Source organism: Felis catus, chromosome B1 (genome assembly GCF_018350175.1).
Source record: "Felis catus isolate Fca126 chromosome B1, F.catus_Fca126_mat1.0, whole genome shotgun sequence".
Lineage (NCBI taxonomy): Eukaryota > Metazoa > Chordata > Mammalia > Carnivora > Felidae > Felis > Felis catus.
The window spans coordinates 200556346-200576030 of NC_058371.1; the positions used below are offsets into that span (position 1 = coordinate 200556346).

A 19685-nucleotide genomic window follows, 5' to 3' on the forward strand; every position below is an offset into this window, starting at 1 on the left:
GACACACAGTGGGAATGGTGGGTGTCTGGTGTCCTTTTGGCTGTTCTGTGCGCACCCCCTTGCATTTGGGGTGAACCCCGGTTACACCCGATGCTCAGAAACGGAGCGGCCGGACCCTCTCTGCGCCCCCAAATACAGGCAGGCAGGAGACCTGGGCTCGGCCAATCACGAGCCTCCTGGCTGGCACATGACCTGCGTGAGCCAATCAGACGCGCCTAAACAGAAGGGGCCTTGAACTCGATCGCGGCCACGCTGGCTGGCCCCGGTCCTGCCGAAGGGCGTCGCAGGCTCCCCGCTTCCGGCTTCCCGGTCTGCCAGTAGCAAATCTGGCTTTGCAGCTCCTGCCCAGTCTCTAGGCCCCACCCAGGGCCAGGACTCGGCCCCATTTCCGGCCATCTGAGCACCCCACCTGACACCTAGGTGTTCACTAAGTGCTTGTGGCTCATCGGACAGCTCCGGAGATGGGCGCCACCGTCACCTGCTTTGTGCCAAAAGCCCGCTGGCTGCCGCAAACCACGGCCGCGAACGCACAGCCCGCAGACCTGGCTGGCGCCGTGCGGACCAACCAGGTGGCTTCCACCACCAGGGAGCTGAGGGAAGAGAGGAGGGGGCCTGGCACGGTCCTGCCGGGGGCGGGGGGCCGGGGGCTCAGGGCCTGCCCGGCGCTGGGCTCCGACCCAACCATTTGTGGGGTAGAGTCAGCATCAACTGAAATACAGGCGAGAAAGGGCTTGGTCACCAGGCCGGGTACATACACGCTACAGAACGATGCGTGGACGGCAACCTCTGAGCTTAGCACGTGGCCCGCACCAGCTCTGGAGAAAGGCACTGGCACATTCTGAGGTGCTGGGGGTCAGGACTCAACATATGAATGGGAGGGGGGGGGGCGGCGGGACACACAGTTCAGCCCGTAACAGTAACACACGTAGAGGCTCTACCATATAATATAACTCACACCCGCGTCACCAATAATAATTAGCACTCGCCTGTGCCCACCGAGTGCCAGTAACAGGCCATGCATTTCACACGCATCCTCTCTAAGCCAGGGAACGACCGAGCCAGGTGGGTTCACATCCCGCCCCGGGGCCTGCCAGACACTCACCTCCTCCCCTGGCCATGCCCTGCATGGGAGGGACGGCGGGACATCCCTCATTCTTTCACAAACATCAGAGCCCTACTGTGTGCCAGTCCTGTGCTATCTGGCAGGTACAGTTTAGTCGGCAAGAAACACAAGTCCTTAAGAAAGTTCCTTCCAGCTGGGGAGACAGATGCCAAACAGACAAGCAGTATCAGTGGGGTGTACCTAGGGGGAGCCCAGGAAAGGCCTCCTCAAAGCAGGCCCCGGTGTGGGGCCTGGACCGTTGGGGTCGGGCCCTGGGAGAGGAAAGGACACTCTAGGAAGAGGGGTGGGGTGTGCAAAGGCACGGGGGTAGGACTGTGTCCTGTGTGTAGAGCTCTGTGGGAGAGGTGGGGCAGGGCTGTTACCCTTCCAGCCCCCACACCTCCCACGAGACCCAGGGCAGTGACCTCACCTCAGAGAGTCTATTTTGTCACTCACAAATGGCCAACACTAAGACCTCAGAGCCAGACTTTCTGGGTTCAAATCCTGACTCCAGCACTGCCGAGTTGACCTCTGTGTGCACACTTCCTCCTCTGTGACTTAGGGATACAAGTCTCCAGCTCTAGGCCTGTCCTGGGGAAGCAAGACTTAGGTTAATATAGGCAAAGAACTTAGCACGAGCCTGGGACCCAGAAGGCTCTAGAAACAATGTTCATTGCTCCTGTTCTCGTTTATCTGGGGTTGTCTGGGGACAAGAGGAAGGATGCGGCAGCACTGTGTGCCCCAACGCAGAAACCGCATGGGCTGCGTCAAGGGTCCTCCTTCTCCGCCGGGTCCCTAGAGCAGCCAGCCCTCCTCAACTCTGAGCTCTTCCCCTGTTGGCCCCTCCCAGGAGACCCTGCGCCCAGGGTTAGCTTAGCCACACCCTCCCCACGATCATTAAGAGCAGGTTCAGGAGCCCCATGCTGGCCACACTCAGTTCTGTGCCTCACACGCTGTGTGTCCTGGGCACATGCATAACCTCTCTGATCTGAGCTCCCTCAGGGCAGCGCTGTCACCTAGAGAACAGGATCAGGCCAGCCCCCTCCTTGGGAGTCCCACGAGGACCCAGGCCAGCCAGGTCTGACAAGGCAGTGCTGCCCAAAGCTTAGGGGTGCTCCTCTCCAAGTGCAGCCTGTTCTCGGGGCGCTGTGAGACTCCCAAGCAGAGACTCGGAAGCTCTACACGTTCTCCTCCGCCACCTGCCCAAACGTGTGAACGTGTGGCTTTTGGTTTCCGAGCAGACGCAAGACCCTCTGCCTTTCCGCAGGAACAGAGGGCTGGGTGGCCCAGGCAGCTGCCATTTCCTGTTCAGCACACACAGGAACCCTGAGAAAAGGGTGTCCGTGCCTGTCCCCAGCAGCAGCACAACCGGGCATCTCTGAACCCACTCCAGCATCAGATCCCGGGCGGCCGTGGACTGAATGTGGGCATCTCCCCAGAAGGGGTACGTGGAGGCCCTAGTCCCTCAGCGGGATGGCGTTTGGAGTTGGGGCCTTCGGGAGGCAGTTAGGTCACAAGGGGGGGAGCCTTCACGAGGGATCAGCAACCTGACAGGAAGAAACAAGAGAGCTTGCTTCTCTCTCCGTCTTGTCAGCACACCGCGACAAGGTGGCCGTCTGCGAGCTGGCGAGAGAGCTCTCGCTAAGAACCAAATTGGCTGGCACCTTGACTCTGGTTTCCGGCCTCCAGCACGGTGACAAAAAACTGTTGATCAAGTCCCCCAGGCCACGGTATGTCGTTAGGGCAGCCTGAGCTGACGGAGACAGCGGGGAGCGGCATCTGTTGGGGGCAAATCCGCGTGCAGGGAGAACAGGGCCCCAGAATCAATACTTGAGGGAGCCCGGGGAGGGGGCGCGGGTGTCTGCAGCCACGGTAGGGTGGGATGGGCCACTTCCCAGGGGCAGGCTCTGATCCATGCAGCCAATCCAAGGAGCCAGCAGGCACCCAGCCGTTGCTATGGTGCCCACGGGGTCGTGGCCAATCACCTCCTTCCTGGCCGGCTCGGTTCCGGGGACCAACGGGGTCCCTCTGCCAAGCCCGGGACCGTCAGGAAGCGGCTCCTTGGATCAGACAGTGGCCAGCAGCCCGCGGCCCTCACATTACAGGCTCCTCACGGAGGGGAGAGGCAGCCCCGCGGTCCAGCCACTTCTACGGTCAGCTGCTAGAACTCCCAACAGCGGGAATCCTTCCAGTGCCACATGTGCTTCCCCAAGCCCTTCCCCGCACGCCTGCTGCACACCGGGATCCGGGCTGAGGATGTGAGATGCAGAGACGCAAGGTGGGGCCTGGCCTCCAACTGCTCGTGGCTCAGGACAAAGGGTTTGGGACCCACACGGGGGAGCGGCTGGCTCAGTCCGCTCGGGGAAACGTGTGCTGCACGTATCGACACCCGCATGACCACGTGGTCCCTATGTTTCAACACAAGGGCAGCGTCGCCTCCCTCTACAGCACCCCCACTCTATCCTGCCAGTGCTCCAAAGCACTCTCAATGTCACTGTCAGAAGACAGAATGGACCATCCCAGAGCAGAGCCGGAATGGCATCGAGGAGGGCAGGTGCTGGCCGGGGCCCTTGAGAAATCAGGGTCAGCCTCCTACGTAAACAGGGAGGTTGGGTCACCTGCCCAAGGCCATCCGGGAGTCGCATGGCAGAGCGGGATTCACACTCAGCTCTGACTGCAAGCCTGCGTTCTAACCACCCACACAGCAGGCCACCCTCACTCTCCTCTTTGGCCCAGAGCCTGGCTCTTTGCTAATGAGACCCACAGAGCTGGGTTCGGCCCGGCTTCGGATGCCTACGCTCCGTGCCCACGGGGCTTAGAGGGCCAGGAGGGGTCTGCCAGGCTCCTGCCGGGTGCTGGGTGCCTAGAACAGGTCTGGTACACAGTAGGTACTCCATACAGGTTTGTTGAATGAATAAAAGAACTGAGCAGGAGAATGAGGGCTCGGCCGTCAGTGCCTGGGTGCTCAAATGAAGACTGGGAAATCCTGGCAAGACGACTCCTTCCAACTACATCCCAGGTCTAGCCATTTGCAACCAGGCCAGTGGCTCCCAAGCTGGGGCCTGGCCTCAGGGCCCATCTCCCACGCTCAGCTCCAACCAGACAGAAATTCGAGCAGCAAGTCCCTGTCATGTCTCTGGACAGCGATTCCAGATCCAGGCTGTCTGGCGGGTTATGTGGAAGAGAAGGCTGGAAGGGCCTCCTGGGAGGAGACCTTCACGGCCTCTGCTTACCTCTGGTTCCTATCACCGTGGCTGTGCCTAATACCTTCTAACAGCTGTCTGGACAGACACCCCTCCGCAAGACTTGCTCACAGCAAGAAGTCAGGACACGGCTGACCTGAAGTCCCCCCTCTTCCAGCCAAGTTCGTAGGAGGTGCTGTCCCTGCCACCCCAAAGTCCAGCTCCTGGGCCTGGGCTTGTTTGGTTCTGTGGAGGGGGGTGGGGAACAGGGAAGAGACCAGAGTCACAGAGCCACCTCTCTACCATTAAAGGTCAGGGCTTCCATTTTTCTGGCTAAGAAACCACATCGTGTCAGGGCAGCTGGAGTCTAGCAGGCCTGGAGGGCTGACTCATCTGAACCAAACTCACAAGAGACTAATGAATAAGCCAGGCAACTCATTTACGGTGATAACACGGACAGTGACCGGAACAGGCGCCAGGCCCCTTGTGAAGTGTCCCAGGCAGGAACAATCGCCCTGCAATGTGGGCAGGAGATGGCCACAATCTACAGACACAAAACCAGAGCCCTGGGAGGCAAAGGGATTAGCTCAGAGTCCCAACCGGGAAGAGGCAGAGCTGGGATTCAAACCCAGGTCTGCCTGACTCCCAGGCTCTGCACAGTCTTTCACTACAGATGGTCTGACCCTGAGCCACACCCCTTCCTCCATACCAAGGGCTGGCATATTAATCAGGGAAAACAAAAGTAATGGGATGTTTACACAGAGAAAGAAATTTAATAAGGCATTGGCTCATGTGGTTATGGAGGCGGACGAGGGCAAAAGCTGCCAGCAGCCTCAAGACTCGAGGAGAGGCCCTGTTGCAGTCTGAGTCTGAAGGCTGCCTTCTGACAGAATTCCCCCTTGCCGGAGGAAGTCAGTCTCCACTCTATTGGGGCCATCAACTAATTAGATGAGGCCCACCCGCGTTATAAAAGGTAAACTGCTTTACTCAAAGTCTGCTGATTTCAAAGTTAATCGCATCTAAGAATGCCCCCACGGAAACATCCAGAATAACGTTTGACCACACATCTGGGCACCACAGCCCGACCAGGTTGACAGATAACATCGCCGTTGGCAAATTCTATAAAAGGCCAGAGAGTCGACAGGGAGAGTCTGTGGCCATACGGTCTCTGTTGCAGTTCCCCGGCTCGGCCGTCATCACACAAAGGCAGCCACAGACAGTCTGCAAGTGAGCAGGTGTGGCTGTGTTCCAATAAAACTTTATTTACAAAAGCAGGCAGTGGGCGGGGTTTGGCCCACAGGCTGTCTCGAAACCACACGACAGGGCAGGAGCAGCATGAACTTCTGACCGTGACGCTGCATTTCTCTAACTTCAACACCACGTCTGTATTTTCATTTCTCAGCTTGCTTTCACAGTTCTTAAAAAAATTAATGTAGGGCTCAAATCAGATCATCAGCAGTCAATTAACAGTAAATCTCAGGCCCTCATACATGGTAAAAAAAACAATGACGAACACAAGCCTCACGAAGATGTGTTTTAATTGAAAACTATAACGAAGGAAGGCCATTAAAGAAATCCACAACAAACGTTAAAGGAAACCCAAAAGTAAACAGTCCAGGACGATAACATTAATTCCAGCACCGCTGATCCGAATTACAGCGAGTCCCTGGTCACAAGCAGCACGAGAGACCCTGGAGTCCTGGCTGTTGCTCTGGATTTAGCAGAATATCCTGTGTGGCTCTGTCTTGCTTCCCATTTTCTGCAGAGAGAAAGCTCTGACGGGGATGAAAAGCCAAATTTATGACCCGTCTCATAGCGTTTAAGCAGCTCCTTGAGGCTTTATTGTATGCTACCACGCTGGACCTCAATCCTTGACGGAATGGAGTTCACGGTCAGGGGATTAACGAGTGCCCCGTCACGTCGGAGAAGAAAGGCTCCCGGAGCGCGGGCTGGCCCCTGGGAAGCAGGGCCGGCTGTACCCCCACAGCTTCCAGAAGGCGTGACGATGAGGCAGCCCTCGCTGGAGATGGTGCGGCGACGGTGCAATGAGGACACCGGCCCAGAGACGCTGACCGCCTTGCCCGAGGCCACACGTCACGTCTGCAGGGGCCTGGCCCCCCTCTGAATGCCCCAGTTTCCTAAGCTAACGTTGCTGCTCAGGGCCCGGCGGATCCGGACCAAAGTTGGGGTGTGAACTTCCGCTCGAGCCGTGGCCGCGTGAATCGAGTTCCAACTCCACAACCAGCGGAATTTTCCCCAGCTCCGAAATCAACGAGAGGCCACCACAACCAGACCCTTGATGGGTACGATGCTTCACAGCCGCCCTCATCTCCCTTGAAACCCTGGGGGCTCCCTGATGATCATGCGGGTGTCCCAGAAGGAAGGCGAGGCCCAGAGAGGTCTAGCAATTTGCCTGAGGTCACACAGCCTGCAGCAGCGGTCTGCCTCCAAGATCCATGCTCCCTCTGCTCCACTCGACCACCTTGTGTCAGTGAAAAGCCAAAGACCATGGGTTCAGGAAGACAAAGGCGACTCCCCTGTGTGACAGCACCCCACCACCGCCACGGGGTGCTGGGAAGAACTGGCTTTCAGTGCGAGGTAAGGACCACAGCCACAGATTCGTAGCTGTACCGAGCACTCCTAATCTCAGAGTAAGCCTACCCAAGACAGGGATCGAACGACTGAGGGAGGAGGGGGCCGGTCTCCATGGGGGCAATACTCATCCTCTGGCCGGTTTCGAGCTACTAACAAGATAATGACCAGCTCACAACACTAAAAGCCGAGTAACTGGCTCTGGTGAGCTACTAGGAGCGGCTTCAGAATGTGATCGGGTGAGACCCACCCCCTGGGGTAAAATAAGTTAGGGCCACGGGGTTTCCAGGGGCTTCCGCAGAGAGGGGGACCGGGCAGAGACCGTGAATGGCCAGCTGCCAGAACGCTGGAGGACCCAGGGGTCAGACCACCACTCCCTGGTTCCTTTGTGAGTCCACCCGTCCCCAGTCTGTGCTCTGGAGGGGACTGAGCACCAAGACTGCATAGGGAGCACTGTTTTCCATCCGTTCCCCGTTTCTGAGCTCCCCTGCCCTGGTGTCGTTCCATGCTGGCTTCTGCCCAACTGCACCTGCGACTCTCTTAGGAAGATGCCCTCCGCACCCCCAAAGAGAGGGGGCAGTGCCTGGGAGTGCTGATGACCACCCCCCACCCCAGGCCCATAGCAGTAACGGCTGCCTTACCCCCACTGAGAACAATCCATCAAGATCAGCCTGAAACTACCTTCATCTGAAATCACGCCCTGCCTCCCCCATGCCCCACCTAGTCTCCCCTGGGAGCACCTCCTTAATAAGTCACTTACACTCCTGTCCCGGCTCAGGGCTTCTAGGGAAACCCCCCCACCTCACTCCCGCCAAGAGCCTGGATTCTCACGACCTCAGGCCTACCTCGGAGACTTTCCAGCACCTTCCAGCCAGTGTGGTCTTGGGGTGGAGGCTGGGCCAGCTTCTACTGACACTTCTCCCGCAGCCTGCTCTCTGCTCTCTCCCTCATCCACGCCCTCCCCCACACACACACACACACCTGGTCTCAGTCTCCCCTTCCATCCCCGCCCCCCCTGAGCCAGCCTCCAGCAGCGGCCGGTGAGTGAGCATAAGTCGGAGGAGGTCCCCGCCCTGCCTTCCACCGGCCACACATCACCATCGGGAGGATCCGGGCCAGCGCCCGGGCCGACACACGTGGTTATTTCTGCAGCAAAACATACCAAAATTCACACTAAAGGCATAAATACAGACTGTAAGTCAACTCGAGACATCAATTTAAGCCAGGTTTTGCTGCCTAACAAGTCACACAAAAGTCTTCTGGCTTTTGGAGCTTTGGGACGTGAGATCATTGAATGGTTTTTGTTGGGCAGTTCTATCCTATTTCCCCGTGAAGGGGAGAGCTGGACCGGAGGCCTTGGGCGGCTTTCCCACTTCTAGATGCCAGCAAATCCCCTTCCAAACGGTTGCTCTCATTTTTGCTTCCAAGGGCGGTGCGTGCGCAACTCCACTTCTCCACCCTCCCTCCGCTCGGATACGTGAGACTTGGAAAATGTTGCACATCGGAGGGCTTTGAAAGGGTCCTGCCTCATTTCCCCATTCTTTCGTTGAGACCCAGCAGGACGGCAGCCGCCGAGCCTCCCCTGGGTGAGGATGAGCCGGCCGGCCCTCCTTAGGGCCCCGCTCCAGACCCCCTCTTCCTGGCTGTGGCCAATCCGTCGACAGGTTGGCCTCCGCCACGCGGCCGAGAGGCCCCTGGGCTCCGAATCCAGGCCCTGGGTTCAACCACGGACACAGTCATCGTAACAGCTAATTCGACTGGACTTACTCTGGTTTTTACCTAATCACTTCACTTGAATGAACTCGTTAATCCTCGACATGCTTATGTGGGAGTGTCCTAGCCCTTTCAGGCTGTTGTAACAAAAATACCATGGACGGGGTAGCTTATTGGCAATGAACAATTCTCACAGTTCTGGAGGGTGGGAGGTCCGAGAGGGCACCAGAAAACTCAGTGTGCGGTGCGGGCCCGTATCCTTGGCGGTCTCTTCACTAGGACATCACATGGTGCAAGAGACGAGCTCACTCTCTAGGGTCTCTTCATGAGACAAGGTTCCTAATCGTGAGGGCTCTGCCCACATGACCTCATCGCCTCCCAAAGGCCTCACCTCCTAATACACCACCTTGGGGGTCAGGATCCCATATGTGGATTCTGGAGGGACACAAACATTAAGACCATAGCAGTGGGTACAATCCTTAACTCCATTTCACACGTCTGACACCCACAGAGGCCAAGTGACGTGCCCAAGGTCACACAGATGGGAGGTGGCCCAGCCGGCATTTACACTCCGCAGGCTCCAGAGCTTACGGTCATCATTTTTCTAAGCTGTGCAGTCTCTGGTTACGGAAAAGTACAACAAAACCAACCGCGAGAGCGAGTCTCCCTGACATGCTTCTCTCTCCCCACCTGCTGTCCTGACTGGTGGCAACCACCATGAACAGTTTCAAGCGCATCATCCTGCCAGAAATACTATATGAACAGCAATCCTGAAATATCCCATTTCATTAGCCTGGGTGTCCCAGATCTCCCACTACCCCGCACCTTGCCCGTGTCACCTAAAGAATCTTAGACACTGTCCCACATCCGGGTGCATCGGGCCGCCTCATGCTTTCCATCGCGGAGCCTTACCAGCCTCTGGGACAGTTCGTCTGGCCAGTCCCCTACTGATGGCCATCACGGTTACTTCGCCCTTTGGTATCACCACCAATAATACGGTGCATCTCGTGGGCCGGCGTCATTTCTCACTTACGTGAGCGTCTTTAGTAGACAATGGTCACAAGTGGGCTTCCCGAGTCCAGAATTGTCATCATTCGGAGTTCCTGCTTCCCCTGCGCCCTGGCCACCACGTGCATGATCAGGCGTCTGGTCCTTGCCTATATGACCCATGGAAACGGTACCTCGTTTTAACTCGTAATCCTCTCACCAGCGTATCTTTCCTCTTTCCTCACTCACCGCACTCCCTATCAATCCATGAAGTCAAATCTCCTGTTTGGCAAGTTTTCTTGAAATATTGCTTTGCTTAGTCATTTTTGCTCCTGTCTTCAGGGACCCCAGTTGCGAGTATGTTGGGTCTCCTCTGTCTCCTGGGTCACTTGTTTTCTCCTCCTTTATTTATATTAATCTGCCTTGCTTTTCCCAGCCCTGCCCTCCGGATCTCCCAGTGTGTCCCTGTACTTCCCGTTGGAAAAATTCCATGGTGGACTTTGGCTTTCAGGAGGCTGTATTTTTCAGTCCATCTGTCTTACGGGGCTCCGCCGTGTCGCCTCGTCTCCTGAGCTCTGGCACCCCTGCATCACATTCTTGATTTACAGATGCGACCGCCTCCCGTGCTTCTCCCCTAACCAAGACTTTCTGCACTGCTCAAATGGTCCTCCGCCTGGTGGCAACTTTTTTCTCATGCACATTCTTCACCCCTTACTTTCTTGGCTCTTTAGAGTAATTTAACACGGAGTCGGTGCTGGGTTTTCCTGATTATTACTTGTCTTTGCATGAGGTGGGTTCTTCCTGAGCCACCAATTTATACAAGATTCGTGAGCAAGACAGCCCCGAAAGCGAGGCCATTCTCATGACACAGGGCAGTGAGTGAGGGTCAGCCCCTTTTGGTCTTTACTGTTTTCTGGGCAAAAGCAAAGGCATGGGCCTGCACCCTACACAGAGCCTCTCTCTCCTGCCCTGCCTCCCCAGGAGGCTGCTTCCGGAAAATATGGTTGTTCAGCCCACACTCCCCTGCTCTTCCTTTGTATAAAGTAGACTTGGGGGGCAGAGGGGACTCCGTGCCAGCCGAGGCACTCATTCCTGCCGTTCCCCAGAAGGGGTGGCGGGTCTTGTGTTCCGCGTGCACCGCCCAGGGTGTGGAGAATTCTGCTTCCCTGCTCTGCGCTCTGCAGCCCTGGGCGTTTGCGCTCCCTCCGGAGGCCTCCCGAACCCACCTTTGACCCTCACTGGCCCTCCCCACAAATGGGATTCCGGATGCCACGGCTGTGCCCGCGATGAACAACACCCCCACGGTTCCGCTATTGTGTCAGGATCATTTCCGGGAGGAAGAAAGGGAAACACTGTCTTTCCCCTGTCGTTTTAAAGCTGTGAGCTCCCTGAGCCAGGCTGCGGACACAGGTCATTCTGGTTCCAAATCCAGAATGTCTCCCCTGCCCTACAATGACCCCACCCGGGGGGTGGCCCACGTTTTCTGCAAAGACCCAAGACAGGAGACATTTCAGACTTTGAGTGCCACGCTGTCCCTGACACAACTTCTCAGCTCTGCTGTAGCAGGAAGCAGTCACGCACAATCCCGAAACAAACAGGTGTGGGCTGCTTTCCACCCACCAACAGGGGTTAGTCCAGATTCGGTCCCTGGGCCCCAGCTTACTAATCGCTCACACCGACTCCAAGGCAGAGGTGACAATGGGGTCACAAACGCCCGAGCTGTCCTTGGGAAACTTGGCCCACACACGTGCTGTGGCCCAAATGACGCTGGAAAACTTCTCAGAGAACATTTAGAAATTTGCAAGATGTGGGGCGCCTGGGTGGCTCCGTCGGTTAAGCGTCCGACTCTCGATTTCGGCTCACGTCCTGACCTTGCGGTTTGTGGGATGGAGCCCTGCATCAGGCTCTGTGCCGACAGCACAGAGCCTGCTTGGGATTCTCTCTCTCCTCTCTCTCTGCCCCTCCCCTGCTCGTGTTCTCTCTTTCTCTCTCTCTCTAAAAATAAATACACATTAAAAAAGAAAAAGGAGATTTGCAAGATTTGACCTGCAAACCGGAATTTCTGATTTCTTCTCAGAAACTGTGAGAGCTGGCCACTCTAGAGTCCCCCACGGCCAGGCTCGCCAGCACGCCACGCCGTGTCTCTTTATACATGCCGTCCTTTGCCCACTGCCCGACCTGCCTGGCGTCTTTAGGCATCCACGTTTCATGGTCACCAAAGTGAAGGACAAGGCTCTTGTTCCGTTTCCCCAAAAAAGCTGGTAAAGTGCTAGATGAACGTGGCCACCAAGACACAGATCTGGAACTGCTCAAAGGGAAACCACATCTGTGGCTTAAGCCTTCCTTCTGTCCTGCTGGCAACTGGGGATCTGAGACATAAGGGCTGGAAAGGCCTCTTGGGGCCATCTGGCCCAAGCCCTGTCTTTCAAAGATGGGGAACGACAGCCCAGAGAGGAGCTTGGCTTGACCAGAGCCGGGGAAGCCCCTGGACCAGAGCTTTCATCGAATGTCCCTTCACCCTTCACTTGGCCATCATAAACCCGCCAGGACCCCTTCTTCAAAGCTGAACTCCATCGAGACAAAGAGAGGAAGCAGAGGGAGTCGTGTCTCTTGCCATCTGTCTGCTGTGTTTACTGAAATGTACTTGTAAAGTCTCATAAACATGCCAGGAACTTGGTGCACAAAGAAAGGCATGGCAACTTCCTGCAGAAATGACAGGTGGTGTCACTCAGCCGTGTGAGCGAGTCTTCGTTGCCACCTCCGCGGTCTGTTCTCCCCTACCTTAGCTCATCAAATCGTCACAACTCTGGGCCGAGATAAAGCACCCCCACTTCTGCGGGAGTGAGCTGCTGACTCCTGGCTCTGTAAGGAACTTTTCTCACTGTTAACAGATCTAAGCACCCTTGCAAGGGGGGATGGGGTGGGGGATGGAAATATCTTAGCTAATTTCCCTCCTTTTGGTCTGAACCAATCCCCGAGCGGCGTTCCTGTTGGCTTGAGTGCAGTTTTACTGGGTCTTTCTGGAAGGCAAAGAGAAGTATGCTTCTGCCAGAGCCCTTGCCAAACCTCTCCTTCCTGTCCTGTCTCATCCCACGCGCCTGGACCAACAGTCCTGGTCACGGCCCTGCTACAGCATCTAGTCTAGCCTGAGCTGAACCCCGCTTGCCATCCGACCCTCAGTTCTGCTGCGACCGCGGCTTTTGCAAAGCAGAGTGGGTCATACGTGATTCTCAAACACGAGGATGATGTTAGAAGATGGGAAAGTCAGGTTGGCTCAGGCACGATTTTTCTCGGTGTATTAATGTATTGTGCCAGCCAGTGCAAGCAACTGAAGACAAAAAACAGTAACAGCTCAATGCAGAAAGCTGCCAAGAAGACGGCACAGGAAACCAGGCCCGTTCACTCGCTTCTTCTTGGCCCAGTCTGGCAGTTGTTTGATGCACAACTCCCTCTTCTGTACATGGGACTTGTCTCCCTTTGCACATCAAAACAACCTTAACTTTTTTTTTTTTTTGCAAGAGAAAAATTATATAATTGCTGGGATATTTATTTATTAGGAATTTAACATGTTGTTGGTTTTTTTTAACTGTGCTAGATTTTTAGAGGTTTGTTACTACATTTGTTAGTGTTCTGGTCCAACTCGGCCTAGGTTTCCACTGCTCTGCTCCCAGCCTTATTCTCCCCATCAGCCTGGTGTTAGCATGTGATTTTCCCGGTTGAGAGATTTCTCAGGAACGTATATATTCTGCTCGAGCAGAGACACCCACGCTGGTCTTTACAGTTGCTTTTTATTTTTGGCCTGATCTGCTAGTTTTCCACTTATAGTAGAGGGCCAGTTTTTAAAGAAAAATGTTAAGTTTTAAAAAAAAAATTTTTTTTAATGTTTATTTATTTTTGAAAGAGAAAGACAGACTGTGACCGGGGGAGAGGCAGAGAGAGAATGAGACACAGAATCCGAAGCAGGCGCCAGGCTCTGAGCTGTCAGCACAGAGCCCGACGTGGGGCTCGAACCCATGAACCGTGAGACCGTGACCTGAGTCGGACACTCAACCGACTGAGCCCCCCAGGGGCCCCAAGAAAAACATTAAGTTAATAACACCACGAATGGCATAGAGGTGGTCCCTGACCCACTGTCGTTTACGGGGTTGAAAAGTGACAAAGCATGGACACAGCGAAAACAGAGGGACAAGATCAATTACGGGACCTCAGAACACACAGGACAGAAAAATGACATCTGGACAAAGGATCCTCTCACACGGAATCCCTGAACAGCACTAGGGATGTGGGAAGGAAGAACTCAGTCGACGATGTTTGTTACTATTATTGCCATACCTATTTATAGAAAAAGCAAGAAGGAAATAAATAAATAGGATGTTTCCCCTCCGAAACCAGGCAGAAGGGCCCATCGTGACATTCATTAGCAACAGCAAAAGCACTTCAAATAAATTTGCTTTTCCATTAACCCTGCATAAGCGCTGGTTTCCCAGTATCAGCAGAAATTACTAATTAGTCTGAAGCTCAGAAAGATAAAGAATTAGATTTATTACAAATGCAGGATGTGCACCCGTGTAGAGATGACGGGCTCTGTAGCCTGTGACGTGCACTGATTTACGGCACCACATTCACACTGTGCTGCTTTTCCGGTTTCTAATGCTCTAAATGAGATATGGATTAAGAGGAAAATTAGAAACCTAACTTTGGCATGGTTCAAAATAGTTCATTTCCATCCCAGAAGAGCAGAGATGAAATTTTCTTCCAAATTAGGGAGGCGTTGGGGTGCCTGGGTGGCTCAGTCAGGTAAGTGTCTGACCTCGGCTCAAGTCATGATCTCACGGGTCGTGGGTTCGAGCCCCGTGTCGGGGTCTCTGCTGACCGCTCGGAGCCTGGAGCCTGCTTCGGATGCTGTGTCTCCCTCTCTCTCTGCCCCTCCCCCACTCACACTCTGTCTCCGTCTCTGTCAAAAATAAATAACCATTTAAAAATTTTAAAAAATAATACACAAATAAATTAGGGAGGCGTGATGTGGGCTGAGGGATGCTTCTGGTCACAGCCTCACAGCCAGGCCCTGGGACCAGCCCTCTCCCTCTGCCCGGAAAGCCTGCAGGTCTCCCGACTGCCCTCCAGCTTTCGGGCTCCCCCGCCTCATCCCCCCTTCCCTTCAGATCCCGAGAGATCTTTCTACATTGAAACTCTGACTCCATCACACTCCAGCTTAAATACTTTGGTTGGATGGCTATAGCTCCAAGGGCAAGTCCAAATGCACTGGCACATCATCTGAAAATCCCATCCATACTCCAGCCCCATCTTGGCCAGCTTGAGCCTAAGCCATACACTACTATGTATCGTTCTTCATGCACACCGTGCTATTTCACATTCTTTAGGGGCCAACGCCTCCACCCAGCCTGCCCTCTGCTTTCACTTCATTGCCTGGAAAACTCTGCTAATCTCTTAAGACCAGCTCAAGGAAGCCTGTGCCACATTCCCCTTCCCTCCATCACCACATAGAGGTCAGCTCTCACAGTCCCTATGGCTCCCTCCGTCCCAGAATTCGTCCAAATGACACCATAGCTGTCTCTTTGTCCAACTGTCTCCCCCTCCAAACTGCTTCCCCAGGGCATGACTGTCATGACCTAGCCTTCTCTAGGTCCTCAGAGCCTAGCATGGGGTCAACCAACAACTGGAAAGCAACCCACATTGGATGGGTAGATAGATGGAGTAGTGGACATATGCTTCGCAGATTCATTTTCTGGGAAGTCCTCAGAAAAGGGTATCTATCTACCTTCAGAGCCTCATGCCTGAACAATCAGTCCTATATCTTGGCAAGCTCAAGGCAGAATTCCAATCCCATGCACAGGAAAAGCAGAAATAGGGAAACCCAAAGTCCTATCAGATCCTGTCCCCCTGGGCCAAGGATTCGCAGGGTGGGTATGGAGAAACAGACCAGCAACTTCCTAAGGGAGGCCCAAGCCCCTGGACACTATGGCACTGACCAGAGATGGCCTGGTTTTCAGCAGTGGGGAAACGGGCCAGATTTTAAATGCCCAACTTTTGTAAAGCCCGCTGTGATCTGGGAGGCCCAGCCAATGGGGAGGCCTAAGGTAAAGAACCCAGGTGCCCCCCTCCCCCCCGCCCGTGGTGCTGTCCGTGGTGCTGTCCGTGGTGCTGACTTCCAACCTCTGCTTCCCCTATGGCCTCAGCACCTCCCTCCCCATCTGCCATTGCCTCAGAGCTTCCTGGCAGGGCTGATGGCCACTGCCTGGGTCCTGTCTCATCATATTTCCCCTTAACACCCTTTTGAATAAGTATTCGGCTCCTTTGCTGCCCTGTATTAGGTTGGGTCTAGAAATGGACTTGGAGGCAAGGGTCTGAGCAGAAGTGATGACAGAGTGCTCCCAGGAAAAAAGCAGAAAGAGTGTGGGGAGAGGGACAGAAAGGAGGCCAAGAGGGCAGTGAGGCCAAGAGAAAACACAAGGAGGGCAACTTGGCTCAGCACTGAGGGGAGCTCTGGGGACAGGGCAGGTCATCCCAGGGGGTTGTGATCAGGAGTGAGGGGCCAGAGCCACCTGCCAGCCCCCACTGCCCCACAGAGGCACAGATGTCCAGGAACTTTGAGCCCCCCCCCCACCAGGGCACTGGCAAGGGGGGCTCCAGCAGCAGAGGGAGACCCACATGCAGGTTCCTGGAAGAGAAAGCACTTCGGGAGTCCTTACATAAGAAAACAGTACAGGACCCTGAAGGGATGTGGCAGACCCCCTCCCTCAGTCTCCTCACTTGAAGCCCCTCTCCTCGCTAATGCCACAGTGGCCCTTCTCAACCCAACTCTGGTCTCTCCTTCCTCAGCTCAAAGCCCTTCCCAGCCCCATAGCCTGCAGGGAAAATCCAGCCTCCCCAGCCTTCCCCACAAGGCCTCCACAACCTGCAGCCCCCACCCCCGACTCCCACCCTGTTTTACAATCCTGCCTTACCGAATGGCCTGCAGTGTCCCCACGCATGCCTTCCCTCCACCTGGCCTGTGCTCTGCTGTGACCTCCTCCTGAAAGCCCCCCAGGCTTGTCCACCTGGCTAAGGACTCAGGCGTCACCCTCTGCAGCTGGTTTACCATTCAGCACACCCGCATCCCTGCCCCTTGCCCTCGCCTAGACCTCGTTCCTTGGCCTGGGCCTCCGCTGCCCTCATAACTGTCCCCGTGAGGAGCAGAGGAACCTCGGAGGTGAACCGGGTAAGTGACAAAGGGGTGGTGTTTGGAAGGAGAGGGCGTGGCCCCCACACACATGTGAGCTGATAGCTCCACCTGGCACCGTGTGTCTCTGCACAAACACCCAGCACCTGCATCTCGTGTCTTCATTGCCCCGTTCCACACCCCACAAGCCATGGCAGAAGCCACCTGGCCACCTGGGTCAGACCGAGCACACAGCCCATGGGAGTCAAACGTCGACTGTGGGTGGGAGAAGCCAGTTGGCCAAGACGACCACCTCACTCTCCAATTCATCCTGTTCCTCGAGTGGCTGAGCTCGGGCTGTCACATTCTGATGTGACTCAGAAAGCTGTGACATGTGGCGTCCTGGCTCGCAATGAAACTGCCAGCGGCCTGGGCGGCCCCAGGGCGAGGAAGCCACCAGACTGTCCAGCGTGCTGTCTCCCACATCCATCCCCAGCACCTGGCCAGCTACTCGCAGCCATCTGCCCCACAGGCAGAAGGCCCACACTCCCCTCTGAGCCTCGGGCTGCAGATGATTCTCCTGCCTGGGGAGAGGATCAGCCCCTGCCTGCTCTCGGCAGGGAGGTGGGCAAGTGGGCAGAGGCCCGGGCTCAGGACCAACCCAGTTGGACACTCCAAAACTCACACGGGGAAGCAAAACCTGCCCTCAGCCACCTGCTCCGGCCCCTGGGGCCACCAACCCATCATCGAGATGCTCTACAGACCATCCAGTTCCACTTCCGGGCTAGCAGCACGGTGCCAGGGGCTGGGGAGAGTACACAGCGATGCTGCTACTGACCATGGTGATAATCAGAGCCACCAAGACAAATAGCACTTTCTGTGTCCCAGGTACTAAGTGTTCTATATTAATTAACTCATTTAAGCTTCCAGTAACCTTTAAGGCACGAGTACCATTTTATCATCCCTGTTTGACAGATGAAGAAATCTAGGCACAGAGTGGTTAAGCAACTCGCCCCAAGCCACACAGCCAGTAGGTATTGAGCTGTGAATGCATGGAGTGGCTGCTGGCTGTGAAGCTGCCCATAATGAGTTCCTGGGCCCCCAGAATTCATCCAAGGGAGACACCTGTATTTTTCCTACCACAGCGGTGGAAACCAAAGCCCAGGGAACTTGCATGATTTGCCTGGGGCCACCCAGAGGACCTGACCTTGAGTCTGCTGGACTCCAAAACCCATGTCCTGAGTCACTACACTTGGCCACCTCCCCGTGGGGTTACCACCATCCACCACCCATTCCTGCACTTTATGGGAAATCTTCTTTTCCACCCTCAGCCTCATGGAGAACAAAGTCCTGCAGTGGCCCCAATTTTTTAAGCTTCCAGAAGAGATGAGGCCCCTTCCCTCTCTCCTCGGCCCTGTTCTGGTAAGGATCCCGGCCGGCCAGCCCGCCCAGCAGCCCCCTGGCAGGACTAACTCTGCACACACGTCAGCCTGATCAACCTTAATACACGATCAGCATCATCTCTCAGAAGTGACTCTGGCTTCTCCTTCTCCCAATGATTTTATTAGGAAGGTTTTTATAGGCAATGGGTATCTCATGACACACACAGGGTGCCCTCCAGCCCAAACCCTCTGTTCTGGATGTCCGATACTGCTGCAGGAAGCGGTCCAGACTGTCATGCAACAGCCCAAGGACACCCTGGGACCTGGGGGGCGTCAGGCACTCTGAGAGGAGCCAGCTTACGCCTGCATGAGTCACTCCCTATTTATGGACATTTCCCGTAAGTCACTGACGCAGCATTCAGCTAGATGATGGCGAACCCCAGCAGCCTGGAAAGGACACGAGCTAAAATCAGGAAGCCCCGGGTTCAAATTCCACCCGACCGCTTCCTGGCTGTGTGGCCTTCACCAGAGTCTTGACCACTCTGGGCCTCCTGCTCCTGCTCTGTATGATCACAACGGCAACGTCGGGCTTACGGGGCTGCAGAGAGGCTCCGGAAGATGCTGGGTGCTCAGTAAATGTATGCCCTCCCCATTCCACCCCCGGGTGTCCTTGCAGACCATCTGGTCCAAGGGCTGCGAACAGATGGCTTCTGGGTGCATCTTATCCGGCTGCCTCGTTTGGCCCACGCAAGGCTTGCGAGCAGTGTGATAAGGCCAGCGTTGAGCCAGCCCAGCAGCATACACAACCACCCAGGTCACAGATTTGGGCTGCCTGCAGCCCTTTGGCCTGGAAAGAACTGACAGATCAGGAAAACTATAGCCCAGAACCAAGTAACGGACAAAGTCTGACAGCACAGATGGCTACCGAATGCTCCACATAGGCTAGAGACAGTCTCCCCAGGTACAGAAACCAGACCAATAAGACACAGGCCCCGACACTTATTACCAGAGGTCTGTGTCTGCAGAGGCCAGGGAGGACCAGGGGGCGGGGGGGCAGTCGCTGTGACAGCCAATGTCCACAACCATTTTTTTTTAATTTTATAACGTTTATTTATTATTTTTGAGACAGAGAGAGACAGAGCATGAGCAGGGGAGGGGCAGAGAGAGGGGGAGACACAGAATCTGAAGCAGGCTCCGGGCTCCGAACCATCAGCACAGAGCCCGACGCGGGGCTCGAACCCACGAACTGTGAGATCATGACCTGAGCCGAAGTTGGACGCTCAACCGACTGAGACACCCAGAGGCCCCACCACAACCATTTTCTTACTCGGTCGGTCCTCCTAACAACACCTGAGCCTGGTTGCTACTCCCCCCATTTTATAGATGAGAAGACTGAGGCTTACGGAGGTCACATAACTTGCCCCAGGTCCCCTGGGTCGTAAGCAGGGAAAGCAGGACTATTGGGAATTCTGCTCCTTCCAAGGGTTCTCACAGGTGTGGTCTCCCCCAAGGGTCTCAAAGTCACCACGCTCCTTCTCTCCACCTCTCCCCACCCCACTGCTTCAAAG

At 55.4% G+C, this 19685-nt stretch overlaps 1 protein-coding gene across 3 annotated transcripts in view; it reads right to left on the reverse strand.

Moving 5' to 3' along the window:
* The window catches only part of PPP2R2C (protein phosphatase 2 regulatory subunit Bgamma), a 138909-nt gene that overhangs the window by 92636 nt on the left and 26588 nt on the right, over nucleotides 1–19685 (reverse strand). The window contains exon 1 of one of the 3 annotated variants that reach the window (XM_019829791.3): nucleotides 9502–9562. The exons of the other annotated variants lie outside the window; for them this stretch is intronic. Within the exon in view, the coding sequence (XP_019685350.1) occupies nucleotides 9502–9547 (46 nt within the window). The 5' untranslated portion in view covers nucleotides 9548–9562. Of the gene's footprint in view, nucleotides 1–9501; nucleotides 9563–19685 lie in introns of those variants that run through there. 3 annotated transcript variants of the gene reach the window in all.